The 15,543-nt window shown below is 39.1% G+C and overlaps 1 protein-coding gene across 1 annotated transcript in view; it reads left to right on the top strand.

Annotated features, from left to right (window-relative positions):
- The window catches only part of mtor (mechanistic target of rapamycin kinase), a 97,417-nt gene that overhangs the window by 56,105 nt on the left and 25,769 nt on the right, over positions 1 to 15,543 (top strand). Inside the window, exons 29-36 of the mRNA XM_035947331.2 lie at positions 254 to 329; positions 4,292 to 4,431; positions 6,546 to 6,646; positions 7,185 to 7,300; positions 9,917 to 9,994; positions 10,620 to 10,727; positions 13,950 to 14,075; positions 14,858 to 14,989. Coding sequence (XP_035803224.1) covers positions 254 to 329; positions 4,292 to 4,431; positions 6,546 to 6,646; positions 7,185 to 7,300; positions 9,917 to 9,994; positions 10,620 to 10,727; positions 13,950 to 14,075; positions 14,858 to 14,989 — 877 coding nt within the window. The remainder of the gene's footprint in view (positions 1 to 253; positions 330 to 4,291; positions 4,432 to 6,545; positions 6,647 to 7,184; positions 7,301 to 9,916; positions 9,995 to 10,619; positions 10,728 to 13,949; positions 14,076 to 14,857; positions 14,990 to 15,543) is intronic.

Raw genomic sequence — 15,543 nt, 5'->3', positions numbered from 1 at the left:
ACACCTACTCAGTTGCCCACCTGTGTATAATTACTCAGTAGGAAAGTTTTCAAATCCTTTTGCAACCATTACATTTTGTTATTGGAGTTCTTTATTTGAAAAGTTGTACAGTAAGTTATCCACTGAAGACATACATGTACATATGGCTTAACTTTGCCATTTGCTAGCAATAGCAGCCACATCCACCTTTGTCAGGTTTTGTGTTCAGATTGCCTTAATAACCTGTTATTATTGGTTTTGTTATGTCTTGCAGCATCAACAATAAACTGCAGCAGCCCGAAGCTGCGTCTGGGGTACTGGAATATGCCATGAAACATTTTGGTGAATTGGTAAGTGCTTTTTTTTTTCTCAGAACCCTTTTTTCCCTCTACCCAAAAAAGAAAATCATGTCTTAGGTTTCATTGACTTGGGGCTTGTCCACGCTTTCCCCTGCATCTGAGCCTCTCAGCCACACACAAATGGCATTTTATTGAAACATATACTTTTTTGAATGCCTTTTAAAGTCTGGATTTTTAAACTCTCTGGTTTATATGTGGACATATAAAACAGAGAAGTGATGATGTCAATTAATACATGTCTATATTTGTTTTGCATAATGAGCATGTGGCAAAAGCCAGAACAATAGTGGATATATCTCTTTATGTTTTGTTAGCAGTAGCAGTTACAAGATTACAAATTAACCTCACATTTGTGCTCTGCATCACCAGCATAAACAAACCTCTTTGTCTGCGGTTCCCAATAATACTTGGTCCAACCATCTGCAGCTTAAAGTAATGAGGAAATGACAGTGTCCTCTGATATTTGATATGTCTGTCCCAGCATGCTTGTTATTATATTTCTAATTTATTTTTTGCATCTTGTGCGAGATATTTTGCCAGCTAGTGGTTGTATGGGCAAAAATATTTTTTTACACAGAAGGGGAAAGTATTTGTCTCGGAAAATATCCATCTAAGTGTGGAAATGGCCTCAGACTGACACTGGGACAAAAATCTTGGCCTCCTCTTTTAATTACAGCAGGGCTGCTGTTGTGTGGGTTCCTGCAAAATACGTAGGGCTTTTCTTCAAAATTGGTTCAGCCCATGGTTTAGCTTTAGCATCACATTACAACACATTCATGAAATACATTGAAGCATGTGTTGTAGATCAAATACCCTGTATTATGTATGTGTAACGTGGTCATAATTCTGTATGACACAATAGGAAATGATTGCTGCAGTAATATGTAATAAGTCTTCAAACTGCTGTGTGGAAGACTAGAAGGATGACATTTCATTTTGTCTGTAGTACTTCTAGCAAGCACCGACAAAACAATCAGCCTCGAATTTCTTTTGGACTACACATTCTCAGTGGGCTCTATTAACCCTTTAATGCACAACATGGGTCAAGAGATACCCATTTCCCATTGAATATGGGTCACTTTTGACCCATGTTGTGCATCAAAGGGTTAAACGAGGTCTCTCGTCTGCATAAATGTCTTCCTATGGTGTCTTTTGCCCATATACACTTTTTTACATGGGGATGAGGGTTATTTGAGGCACACACTCCCAGAACACCATGTTCTCAATGTGCAGCATGTGGAAAAGCCATCCGCTACACTGACCAGAAGTCAGGGTCAAGCAGCAGAATTATCACCTTTTTGTCAACTTAACTGGATGTTTGTACATTTTTGCACACCTGTTATGCGTCTCTAATGTGTATGTTGTTTTTTAGAAGTACCTGAAAGGGCTGGGTTCTTTTTACAGTGCTAAAATGATGTAATGCATCATTCTAACATGTGCAAACTGTATTTCTGTCTTAATTGTGACAGGGTGGAAGATCCCTGTGTCACCTTAAATTACTGTATTATTTATATTAGCTGCATTTAAATCTTTCTGTCTGGCATTATCGAGCATATTTTTTATCTGTTTTTGATTCAGTTCATGTAAAAGACTACACCTCCCTAATAATACTGAAAACGCTGGTGTGTTCCATGCTCTCTGTAGATGGACCAGTTCCATGTATGAAATAACTGTCAAAGAGTGGACATGCATTGGACACGATCACAAAGATTTTCCACATCGATTGCATAACAGGAAAAGATCATTTTATTATTCTGTTCTGTGTCCATCACTTTTACCAAAATTACATCATTTAGTAACTGTGGTTTTTGTTTTTTCCCTGTGTGAATGTACCAGACAGGCTTTTTAGGTTCAGAATCAGTCAATTAAAGTGACTGGTGTTATTTTACATCCTTAGTCCTTAAAGAAGACCAAAACCAGTGCTTTATTTGTGTTATTAGAAAGTGTTAAGTGTCTGGTCAAATATATATTAACAGAAATAATTTAAAATGCATAGTGAGCTATTCCTTTTCATTGAAGTATGTGGTATTACTTCCTTACAAGTCCAATTAAATATATTTTCAAATAAAAACATGCAATACAAACATTTATACAAAATTTTACCAAATACTTAAATACATAAACACTTCATACTAAAATCCAGCATTCAGAAATGAATTACAAAGCCACAGACAAAATAAATGTAAGCATTCAAATATTATTTAAAAAGCGTTGCAAACTGTTCCACCCAAACCTCCGTAAGGGCTTAATCTGACAGGACGTGAAATGAACTTAGGATGCAATAACGAAGTAAAAAATATAATTCCAGTGTAGTTTAAATTAGAGACTTCAATCTTTTATAGCTGTGGATGAATTTCTATTATGGCAACTGACCCATAAGCCAACTGATTCATTTGGTCTAACTATGATACAAGAGATACAAGTACATAGTGTTTCAGCTTTTTTTTTTTTTTGGAAGATTTAACAGCTGAACACACTCGTGGCATTCTTTCGACAATGGAAATGAAATATTCCTCAGCAAGTTCTTCCCAACTCTGTTGCAGAAGTTCCCATAAATGTGTGGCACTTGCAGGTTGGTTTGCTTTCAGTCTTCTGTCCAGTTCATCCCAAACCAGCTCCATGGGTTTTAAGTCTGGAGACTGTGCTGCCACTTCATGTTTCCAAGCTTAGCATCTTGTTCTTTTTTCCTAAGGTAGTTCTGGCATAGCTTGGACTTACGTTTTGGGTCATTATCTTCCTGTAGGATGAACCCCTGACCAACTAGGAACATACCAGAGAGTACTGCATGATGCTGCAGAATGTTGTGGTAGCCGTTTTGGTTCAGGGTACCTCTTACTCTGTACAAATCACCAACACTGGATCCAGCAAAACAGCCCCTGATCATCATGCTTCCTCCTCCATGTTTGACAGTTGATGTCACACACTGAGGAACCATCCTTTCTCCTACTCGACGCCGTACAAAAATCCTGTGTGATGAGCTATGATGAGTTCATAATACGTTCTTCCAGTCCTCAGTAGTCCATTGGCGGTGTTTCACGGCCCAGGCAAGCCTCTTTTTCTTATTTTTGCTGCAACTCCAAGTCTTCTCTTCACAGTTGAAAATGAGACTTCTTTCTACGACCACTATTAAGCTGTGTTTGAAGCTGTTGTCCTGTGAGCTGCCTATCACCAAGCTGTTGACTCTGAGAAACTTGTCTTCTGATTCTGTTGTGGCTTTGGGTCTTCCAGACCTCTTCCTGTCCCAGTTTCTGAGTGCCTATTGATGGTGAAGAAAACTCTACTCACTGACACCTTGACTTTCTTCTCTGTAAGAAAGACCTACATTTTTAAGTGCTATGATGGTCTGTCTCTCTTCTGTTATTAATTGCCTTTTCCTCGCCATTTTATAGCAACATGCTACTTTCTGCAGTACAGTACTGTTCAAATAATGTTCTACAGGGTATGGTGCCACTGTGTGTTCCAACATTACTTTTATGCAGACAGAGGGGGTTGTAAGTAATCAAGAAAAGTTGGGACACCTGTAGGATTTGGTAGCACCAACTATCAAGGCTTGATCAACCTCCATTGCTGCAGAACAGCTTTAAGTTGTTCACCCCTTTCTTGTTCCCTGAAAAAGACCTTTTTTGTATAATTCTGAAATGTACATTATTTTTCAAGTTTGGGTAATGTTACCTTTTTTTTAACTTCTCGCAGTTCACCATATCTCTTTGTACCATTTCAAGCTATTTATTGGACTTGAACTACTGAATTTCAGGAAAAAACTGGAAAAATTGGGTGTTCTAAAACGTTTGCCCGACAATGTATATCCTTATTACTTGTTTGATGGCTGCCTAAAAATCACCTAGAAGTGATTGTTCGCTGTAACAGGCCCAAGATAGGTTGATAAAGTTGGGAATTTAAGCTGTGCAATGCCGTAATGACTTACTGTTTACTGTATTTTTTATCTTTATTAGGAAATCCAAGCCACCTGGTATGAGAAGCTTCATGAATGGGAGGATGCCCTGGTGGCGTATGACAAGAAGATTGACATGAACAAAGAGGATCCAGAGCTTATCCTGGGCAGAATGCGCTGCTTAGAGGCCCTTGGAGAATGGTATGCCATTAATGTGTTCAGTAGTGCTGCAAAAATTCATTCCATTCGCAGTTCCAGCTTTAACGTCTCAGATACATGGATAGTTTGGGTAGACTCAGTATTTGCAATGGAGGTTTATAATTTACCTTATTTTTTAAAACACACATTCTCCATTGAGCTTTTTGGCATTGTGATTAACTTAAGTGATAAAATACAGGTAACACTCGGTTCTTCAGTTTTTAACCTTGGCTCAAATGGATAAAGACTGCATGTGAAGTTATAGATTTGCTGTGATCATTTTCTTCTTTCACTTCTGTTTGCTTTTTCTGCGTAGGTAGCCTATTCATAATAAGTCCTGGCGTTAGGTCTCCCTTTTTGTTCCTCTGAGTTGACCAAAGTAATTTTAACGGGAAATACATGCACTGACATCCAACGCCAATGAAACCTCACCACAGCTGAAGCTAAACTCCATAATGACCGCTCCCTGTCAAAGTGCATTTTTAGGGAAAAAGAAAGTCACAAGATGTCAAAAGGGTCCAAATATGTGGATCGTCACAGAACTCATGACACAAAGCAGATGTTAATTTACTTACGTAACCTGTCTACCTTGTGTCATGGTTGTGTACAATCTAAATCATTTCACAATAATATGATGCAGTAATTTTACAAAAAAAAAAATTTAAAAAATCATCTGAAGTGAAGCTCTGTGTATATGTTTGTGTGGGGATAGGTACGGCTTGGAGATGACATAACAGTTGACGGGGTCATGAGTCAAAGGAGATCAGACTTAAGAGGACACATTGTTACTCAGTCATATTGTACAGGGCTTACACAGGTCTTCTTTGTACAGAGAAGAGAAAGAGAGATTGTTAAAGTGAAGTTCATGTTTTTGTTAGTCAAACTCTAATTTTAGTGGAGAGTTGGAAGACCTTTTTAGATGAATCTAGTCTAGAAGCCTATCATCAGATGATATAAATTGTACATGTTTGATGGAAAAAAAGAATACAGTGACAAATGATGTGTCATATGTACTCATCTGAATTCTGTATCTGTCAAGTATCCATGTTTGTCAGTTTATGTCAGTGTTAAATGCTTTTATTTTGAGATGACCCTGTTGATGTAACAAATAACTGGTGTTGTGTTTATACATTGTTTTTAGATTTAAAAATGTAATCTTAGGATCTCTTGTGCAGTGGATGCTTTCCACAAGAACAGCACTAGGTAAAGCAAGTAGAGTTTGACAGTAATTTAACTTTTACTTAAATTTAAACACCAATATGTCAGATCCAGGTATTCGCCACTCTCTTTTATAATATGTTGCTGGTATGAATATTTGTTGCTGGCCGAATATTCGGATACCAACGTCACGACCAAATATTCAGATAGTCGGGTCCAGCCATAGTGGAACAGTACAAAAATTTTAATGTTCATTTGTAAAAACAAATGAGCAAATAAAAAATGACAGATGTAATTGAACCCCAGTCATATTCTCAGTATGAGCCCTTTTCATCCTTGGCCAGAAGTGCTTGGCTGTTCCAATGAATGATTTCCTCAATTGATTTTGGTGCCAAAAATGTGAACTTGTATTTTTATAGAATACAAGTATATATAGAATATGGACCTCAAAAGACACTTTTAATATTATGAGGATAAAGATTTAAAAGTGCCAGTCATAGCAGTGATTATCAAATTCATGTCAGCCAGAAATGAACGCATCACTCCTCTGTACCTATAGACCAACTTCATCGTGCCCCATAACAGAATATTCAACCATTTAGTGAATGCATGGTCTATATGTAGAGTATCCACAACTTTTCCTAGAGCTCTTAGACATTATGTGATATGCAAATCTTTTCAGATTGTCCAGTGAACAAGCATACTTCAGGGTCATCCTGTTTTGCACTTTTGAGGTTCAGTGTGTCATTAGCAGCCCATGTAGCAACACTGTTGCTTATACATAGATATTCTGCACCGGTTTAGCTGATCAACAACGTAGCTCAGATCAGTTTTTCACTAACTGATGTCACCCTGTACATGCTGTGGGATTCATCTGATGTCATCACTGTGAACATGGTACTGAATAAATCTGAATTAGCTTTTTCTACAGTCTCAAGCCTGTGGTTAACGTTTTCCAGGGGCCAGTTGCACCAGCAGTGCTGTGAAGAATGGACACTGGTCAGCGAGGAGACCCAAGCCAAGATGGCTCGAATGGCTGCTGCCGCAGCCTGGGGTCTAGGTAACCACTCAAATACCTCACATCAGATATGAATTTAATAACTGAAAATAGTAATTGGAAAGGGTAATAGTGGACAGTATGATAGCATTCAGTGAAGGATGATTCTCTGTCTGACTCGGCGCAACAAAACAGCAGTGAAAACAGTAATGGCCCTTGCCAAGTCTCCCTCACATAACCAGATGGGAATGGTATCCAGTCATAATACTGACATATCGTAATGTGCAATGATGGAGAAAAGCACGGACCACACTACATAAGCAACCCCAAAGATTTCTGGTCTGTGGCTTTGACTTTCCAAACTCAATCGTAAACCCAGAGGCAGCACCCAACCAGCAGCCTTGCCTACTGGAAGATGTCTTTGGGAAGCAAAATATTGAAGTTGCAGTAATTTATATTGTTGCAAGGTGGGGTGGAATGTTCAAAGCAGCAGTGAAAGGCTGCTAAGCTTTTGCAATGATCATTACTATTCTCATTTTCACAAGACTCCTTCTTAATCCTGGCTTTGCTCTTGTTCTTGCCTTGATTATTGTTTCTCCAGGACACTGGGACAGCATGGAGGAGTATACGTGTATGATCCCAAGAGACACACATGATGGCGCATTTTACAGAGCAGTGCTAGCGCTACATCAGGACCTCTTCTCATTGGCCCAGCAGGTGGGTTACATCATCACTCAACAATACACCCTGTGGAAAACATGTACATTGTAAGTATACATTTTTTTGGACAAGACGTACTTTGTGGAAATTAGCCACGTCTTGTAGCTTCTGCAGTTTTTCTTAGTCTTTATTGCAAGGTATGAAAAGTTTAAATCACTGGAAACCAGCTTGATGACCATTCCAGATGGAATCAAATTCCCCCATAGGCTCAGGCTTTTCATTAAAAGTAATAAAATGCACAAAATGTGTTTTTTTTTGTGTATAATGTGGTACCTCCTCGGTGTGGAAATGTTATGTAACCCCTGAAATTGTAAATCATCTCAGCATTCAGCCTCAAACAAATAAAGTCTGTAACTCCTCCTGTGTGCCTTTCGACAAGGTCTGGTGGGGGTCAGGGGTGGTGTTTTCCTTATTTGATGAAAGCTGGGGATCTCAAATGAGCTCATGGTCCCCAGAGATGGATTTGTTCAAGCTGAATGCCAGCACGTCTAACGCACACAGGCTTCTGCACGGACACCAGTAAACACCTGCTCCTCCGATTTGCCTGGACTCATCCTCCAAGTCCCCTTTTCACCACAAAGCCCCAGAGACTTGCTTGCTATGCTCCCCACCCCCTGTAATTTAGAGATTAGGTCCAGGTGTGGCCTATGGGATTCTGCATCAGCTGAATAGGGAAAGCAGACTTTTGACTCCTGTCGACAATGAGCCACTCACAATGAGTGAAGAAGAATTAGAAGCAGATGGAGTGAGGGTGAAAGCTTAAATGTCAACATGAGCTCAGTCTAGTTTTCCGGATGCGGTTAGTAATCCTCGCACTGAAGTTCTTTTGATTCAGTGGGGCTGTTCCTTTCTTCCCGCTACACCCTCAACAACCAGACATGTGCTCCATAAGTCTTGGCGTGTGTCTGTGTAAGAGGTTTCAGGTTGCTTTGCTTTATAAATCCCAGTGTTTGGTCTGTTCCACCGATGATGTGTAGACACTCCAGTCATGCTCCCCCCAGTAAAGCAGTCTGTTGTGCCAAGATTCATGATAGATACAGTCCTCCAGTGTGCATTCGATTTGTAAATTGTATCGTGGGTTATAGAAACTAGAGCCCTCGTTTTGACTTCACAGTCATATTTGATTTCTTTGTTTCAGATCCTGTAGTGACTGATTTGACTTCAACCATTCACAAACAGGACATCATAACACACTGTAATGATAGAGTAATGTCAGTGGACTTAAAACTTATGCAAGTACATAAGTGCAACCTTTATGTAAGAGAATAAAAGATTGGGTCATGGTTTGTTTGTGTTGCCAGAAGCCAGACACTGCATTTATCAGGAGTCGTCTGGACTGCACATTTCCCAAGAGGCCCCAGCACAGTAATTCAGAAGTAAACAGGACCATTGTCACCTCGTCCCAACCACCCTCCCATAACCCCACCTTTTGTTGTGGGTGCCTCAAGAGGTGTTGTGGCATTCCATTCCTCCTTTCCCTCCCTGCGAAAGAAATAATTGGTTGGAGTCGGTCTGAAACAGCTGTGTGCCCTGGCCTCAGAGAGCTTCCTTAGTCATTCTCCATTATTTTACCTTCCTACAAATAACAATTCCCTAAAGCGTTGGCTGTAGAAGCCCAAGAAATCAGCAGTTATTTTGCCACAGTACTTGTGTCCTTGTTTGTCCCTTTTGCTACGCTGGATCATGTCTTTCTCTCAGTTACTGTTTTTCCATCCCTCAGGGTTCTCACAGGTAATGGAATGTCTGCTGTTCCGTTGAATTTGGTTCTATTAGGAAAGGTCAGACAGCTGGAATTTTACAAATGAGTCGGTAACATACAGTAAAACACTCCAAACAGGAAGGTACAAAAAACATTTGTTGGGAGTGACTGTACTTTGACAGTTGAACATCATGAAAAAGTTTCAGATTTTTGCGTTGTGTTCATGGAAGGAACCATGACTAACAGTTCCCATTCTGAATTCTTCTTTGTGCCCTCCACTTCTTCTGTCTCTGAACATGGATAACATTTTAGGCTGACTTTTAAAATACATGTGACATCCCAAAACCACGCTTACATAACATTCACACTTTTGCTCTCAACAGTTCATTTACTTCTCCTTATAAAACACTTTGGCACTCAACAGCGCATCAAATTATTTTGTTATACTAGCACTGTACTATTCTAGTCTGAGTTCCAGTAATGTGTTATTGTTGGCTTCTCCTAAGTGAGAGGGGTGTGAACAGCATGAAGCTACATGTGATGTGGCTTTGTTCATTTATTGGGTTTTTTCCCCTGGCCTCAGTCCAAACTCAGCTAGTTCTGATGAGTTTTTAGGGTTGTATGACATTGGGTCATGGTATGTTCTGGGTCATGCCAACTTGAAGAAATACCGCTTTTGGTGTTGGATAGATGTACCTTGGCTTTATAAGTGCTATATAGGAGAAAGTTAGGGAAAATCTTCAATTATACCAGTTTTATGAATATGAAAACTCAGAATTCACAGGTTCAGGAGCTAACTAACAATCTGTACGTCTCAGCATCACTCAGGCCTACTTGAAAAAGGAAAAAATGCTACAGATGTTTTAATATTTAAGATCATATTGTAAATGTGTTTTTTTCCCCCTCATACGTAGTGTATTGATAAAGCAAGAGACCTATTGGATGCTGAACTTACAGCGATGGCTGGAGAGAGCTACAGTCGAGCCTACGGGGTAAGTGTTCCTCTGAGACAGCCAAAAATTCAACGTCTGGCTTCAGTTGACCATCTCATTTTTCATACAATTCATGCAGGGTAGGATTATGTCACAGCAACAAAATTTTATTAAAGCAATGGTATAATAATTTAGGTCTCTAACCTACGTTTTTTGGCAGTCAAACGCTATTTTTATCTCCGACTTTATTATATGCATATGATGAATTATTCATACAATAGTTCAGATCAACTGTTGAAATAGGAAACAGCAGTGTTCCTTTCATATAGATGCTTTAGATAACATTACTCTGAAAGCCATGTCATCCTTGTAGATTTTGATGTACATAGTGTAGCTGTTCACCACGAAGGCTGACAGCAGACACACGGCATCTTGACCTAGATATGCTTCTTTAAATGAAAGAAATGTAAACAAAGTCTTCACCGTGAACAAATTAGCTTTTACTGACAGATGCCACACAAGTAGGTCATGTTGATGAATACATTCATTTACAGATTCTGATTAATTTATAAGCTTTATTGATAGTTTTATATTAAGAGGCTTTTGCATCATGTGTGAAATACACATCTTGCAACTATAATAATGTAGGGATAAGAATGAATGAATTTGTGTGTTTGTTTCCCAGGCCATGGTATCTTGCCAGATGCTGTCAGAGCTGGAAGAGGTCATCCAGTATAAGCTGGTGCCAGAGAGAAGGGACATCATTAGGGAAACATGGTGGGAGAGGCTTCAGGTAACTACAGCACATGATATATAGACACGCACACATATGCAACAACAAATGCAATGTAGAGCAGATGTTGGAAAAGCCACTGTTACTAATAGAAAACACGCCAAGCCAGCCACCATACATACATGCAAAGGCACACACCAGTATCTTAGTGAATACTGCTTTCTTAGTCCCCTTACTGTTGGTTTGTTTTGTTGTTTTTCAATTTAAAAGTAATTTGAAAGCAGAATTGTAAAAATACAATCATTGTATGCTTTGGTAAAGTGTAATTTTCTGTGCTTCAAATGAATATTCAATGAAGGTCAGCGGCAATAAAGTCAAAGATAAGTTCCACATGCAGCAGAAACTAGTGTGTTTAGCATTCACAGTCACAACCTTAGAATTGTGGTTATGTCAATAAAAGTGCAGTCACTTCAGCTTTAGCACATTTTCATAGCAGAAATGGAATGTTTATCCCCCTTTCTACTCTGCAGTGTACAGGTTCTCTGCTGTCATATGAGCTAAATTTCAATGCACTGAATGCAGTAGGCAGTGAAATATCTCCCACTCAGGGTTGATTGTGACAGTCTATTTCTAGTCATGGCAAGTTGCTTTTAGTAGTGGCGGAGGAGGTTTATGTATATTGCACCAATATTGTTTTATTAGAATGTTCCTTTTTGTCACCTTCAATTTGAATTAAAGCATTGTCATTCAAGACAAAAGCTAGTAAATCTGATTATAGTGGGGAGGAACTCATGTGTTTTGATTGTTCTGTTCATAGCGTGAAGGTCCTGACTACAGGAGAGAGGCAGTAAATATATTTGGAAATCATGCACTTGCTTGAAGTTTGTCCTGTTCTGAGTAAACAGGCCTCCCTAAACACGCCTACATACTTAAAAATAGAATCCAATCAGTTCTGATCTAATGATGCTATTGCTTGCCATCATCCACATTAAATATGGCTTGTAGGAAATTTCTGAGAATAAAGTGTTGCTAATTTCATGTAGCCCACACGGTAACTCAATCTGCACTCTTCCTGCCACTATGATTATTTTTATTATCGTAATTTATTATAAATCACAGCGTTGTAAGTGTTGTTAAATGAGACATAACCAGAAATCTACAAGTGGTTGGGAAATAGTTCCTCCCTGCCAAAGTCTTTGGAATTTTAGACAAATGCTGTCTGATCTAAGATAAAACTGTTCAATTTCAACTTTTCTGTGTTGCTAAGTTACAGTTAAGTCAAAAGGTGCCTCATCCTCAGCCTTTTATGTGCCTGTTTAGGGAAAAAAGATAAACTGTCAATCCGCTGGTCTGTGATGTGCCATTCCTGACACTTTACACCATGGTAACCAAGCTGGTCAGTTTAATACAGCATGTATAATGCTGCTTAAGCTCAGCCCTGTTGACATTCCTGCTCCTTGTTTTGCTCAGATGTTAGACCTTTTGGAAAATCGTCTTCATTGAAAGCAAAACTTGCGTCATCCTTCACCTTAACCACAGGCCAGACAGATTGTATTCATCTGAGGACTGTATGTGCTGCCTAGAGTGCTCTAGTATATTTTTTTCAAAAGAACATCTGACGCGGTCTGAAAGGCTGTTGAATACAGCGGTGAGTGCAAATGCCATTACACTTTATGCATCTGGAGTTCTCAATAATGAGAGATGATGCTTTGAAATTATCCAAAGCAAAGACAGCGCTACATTTGACTGCAGAATGGTCCATCCGTCCATCCATTATCTATACAATAATTAATCCTCATTACGGTTGTTGGGGGGCCTGGAGTCTATCCCAGCTGACTTAGGATGAAGGCAGGGGACATCCTGGACATGTCACCAGTCTATCACAGGGCTACACAGAGAGACCTGCAGAAAAATGTTGATTAATACTACAAGCAATTATTCAAAACTGGCCCGGCTCAGTGCCACAGCTCAAAAAACAGAGAAAGTAAGATGTGTTGTTTGTTTCAGACCGGCAGATTTCTTCCAGTGGGAAATAATGGCAGCCAAATTGATGATCTTCGCATTATAGTATTTGAAGTACTATATATAGTTTTTGCTTTGAATATTCAGTTTTAGTCCACACAAAGAACATGTGTTGATTGTTATTGCCTTAAGGCACCTAATTGTAACTATTGTTCTTCTGTGGCATTTCAAAAGTTTCTATAAAATTAGCTTAAATGTTAACATGTTACAAGTATTTTTCACTGATATTTCTACACCTTTATGTCTGTGTGTGGAAAAGAGAGGTGATCACATGCAACAAAGGCCCACAGCCACATTTTAATGAGATGATATGCACCTTAGACAACTTGTCTACTGCGATGCCCACGTTGAAACACATTTGTTCTCTTTGAACAAGTTAAACAAGAATTACCTGAATATTTTGGTGTTGTACTTTCTCAGTAGAACGATACCAATAATTTTTTACGGTTAAACTGCATACCAAACTGTCTTAGTCATTCTAATCTCTGAGCATAGCTCCTGCCAGATATGACTTGTACTCAACCCCTTATCACATTGTGTTAAGCCGACTTCAGAAACAATAGTATTTAATTCTAGCCTCAGATTTTGATAGCTTATGAAAGGCCTTGTCCCAACACACTTTTGCCATCTAAGGAAAAAATTGTGAGGGCTGAAACGATGAAATAAATAAATACCATTCCAGGCACAAAGATGGGTTGAATTATCTTTGATTCTGGATGACGGTAGTATGGTGTGCTGCTTAAAAAATCTAATCAAAACATGGATTTCAGGACTTCATTTGTCATTGCTAGTTGCCATGCAACCGAATATGTATCCTCCTTGTGGCTGTGTAATTATAATCAAGTTATGTTATTGTGTCTACCCCCTGTAGATTTGTCCTAAATTCAAATCATACAAAGAGGATTGTACAGCATATTATACATCAGAGTTTGATTACTTCAGTGTCTTGTCTTTGTTGCCTACGTCTGCAGCTCTGTGGTTTGTCAAGATGAGGTTGAAGTTGGGGTCAAGAGAATATTTACGAGAGGAACCCAGCCAGTGAGGTTTACAAATGTATTATTGTCTTTTTTTTTCTGGCACATGAACCTGTACTCACGTGTGGACATGTTGAAGACAGACCACTGGTTGTAATACTAGCCCCCAGGGTTTGAAGTGTACCTCTGTCTCACGTGTGTTCATTCTCTTGGGTTTAACGAGTAACTGCTTCTCTTGGAAGTGCATAATAAAACGGTAATGTGTTTTCTGTGTGTTTTCCTCCAGGGTTGTCAGCGTATTGTTGAAGATTGGCAGAGGATCCTAATGGTCAGATCCCTGGTGATCAGCCCCCATGAGGACATGAGGACTTGGTTGAAATATGCCAGCCTTTGTGGCAAGAGTGGACGCCTGGTCAGTACATTGACATGTTTGTATGAAGCCCGACAGTTTTCTTAGTAATTCTAATCCCATAACATTCAGGAGGAACAAATCAGAGCTGATTAACTCAGTTTTGTTAGAGAGAAAAGGGAAATCGAGCTCTGACAAAGTTAAGTGCAACCATAAACTCCAGGCATGAAATTCAATTTTATTTAAACCTGTTTTAAGCTGGCACTGAAGAAAGTAACACAGCGACCTCAATCACACTGTTTAGAAACCGGAGCCTCTATATCTCCTGAATTAAAGTGGTGCAATTATCCATTCTTGACCTTTCTGTTATTCTAATTGATTGCAATGGATGGCAGACCATCGGCCAATTTGTCTATCTGCACACTCTTGGTATATTTAAGCACACAGGATGCCAGAATCTTCAACTATGAGGTAACTAAAAATGGAGATGTGATTGGCCAACATCAGACATGGAAGGAAATGTGATTATGAGGAACTGGAAAAATGATCCAGCTGAGACTTGCACCTTTAAAGTAATGTAGTCTGAGTGTCTTTCATCTTTTATTTTTTTTCTTATTTCCTAAAATATTCTTTGTTCACACAATCTGTGTTACATATTTGTGCTCTATTTTAATCATTTATTCCTTAAGAATAAAGGTTGATATTTGACACGCTCTATAATGTATTAACTTCCTAAGAACCCTGGGTAGCAGGTGTCTTCTCGTCTTTTGATTTCATCTTGAGCTAAAAACCTTCAGAAAATGAATTTGCTTCTTTGAACTTTTTTGCCCACTTGGTCCCTCTAGGCCCTCGCCCATAAGACCCTGGTGCTCCTGCTGGGCGTTGACCCCTCGAAGCAGCTGGATCACCCGCTGCCCACAACCCACCCACATGTCACATATGCATATATGAAGTACATGTGGAAGAGCGCTCGCAAGGTAGGACGATGAAGTTGTTGTATTGATGGTTCACAATTTACATTTTGTATATAGCAGAGACAGCATGCCCACAGGAATGATTTTCATTTTTTTTAGTTTAGTGGAAAATTAGGCAGTGTTTAGTTCCACTGAGGACATAGTGTCAAAAAGTACACTTTTAAAAAAAAAAAAAAAATGTTTTGACCTTTTTGTTAGTGGCTTTATTAGACAGGTTAGTTGAGAGGCTGACAGGAAAATAGGGAGCCGAATCAGTGGAGGACCTGCAGTAAAGGGCCATGAGCTGGAATCGAACCCCACTGTGTCGGGAACTATAGCCCCTGTTCATGAGTTGCCCGCTCAACCAGTTGAGCCTTGTGGGCGCAAAAAAAAAGAGAAAGGACACATTTTTAATGTGAAAATTTGAAAATAGATAGAAATCCAATAAATTATGTAAGCAAAAGGAATAAAATGTAAAAATTTAATTTCTAATCTAAAATTTTGTGTTGGGAGGGGAAATAGACTGAAGAACACTAATGCCAAGAAACTACATCAACACAGTGAAATTGAAATTGCAA

This window comes from Amphiprion ocellaris, chromosome 8 (assembly GCF_022539595.1).
Source record: "Amphiprion ocellaris isolate individual 3 ecotype Okinawa chromosome 8, ASM2253959v1, whole genome shotgun sequence".
NCBI lineage: Eukaryota > Metazoa > Chordata > Actinopteri > Pomacentridae > Amphiprion > Amphiprion ocellaris.
The sequence above is the reverse complement of the archived record's forward strand: the minus strand, read 5'-3'. Positions and strand labels throughout refer to the sequence as shown.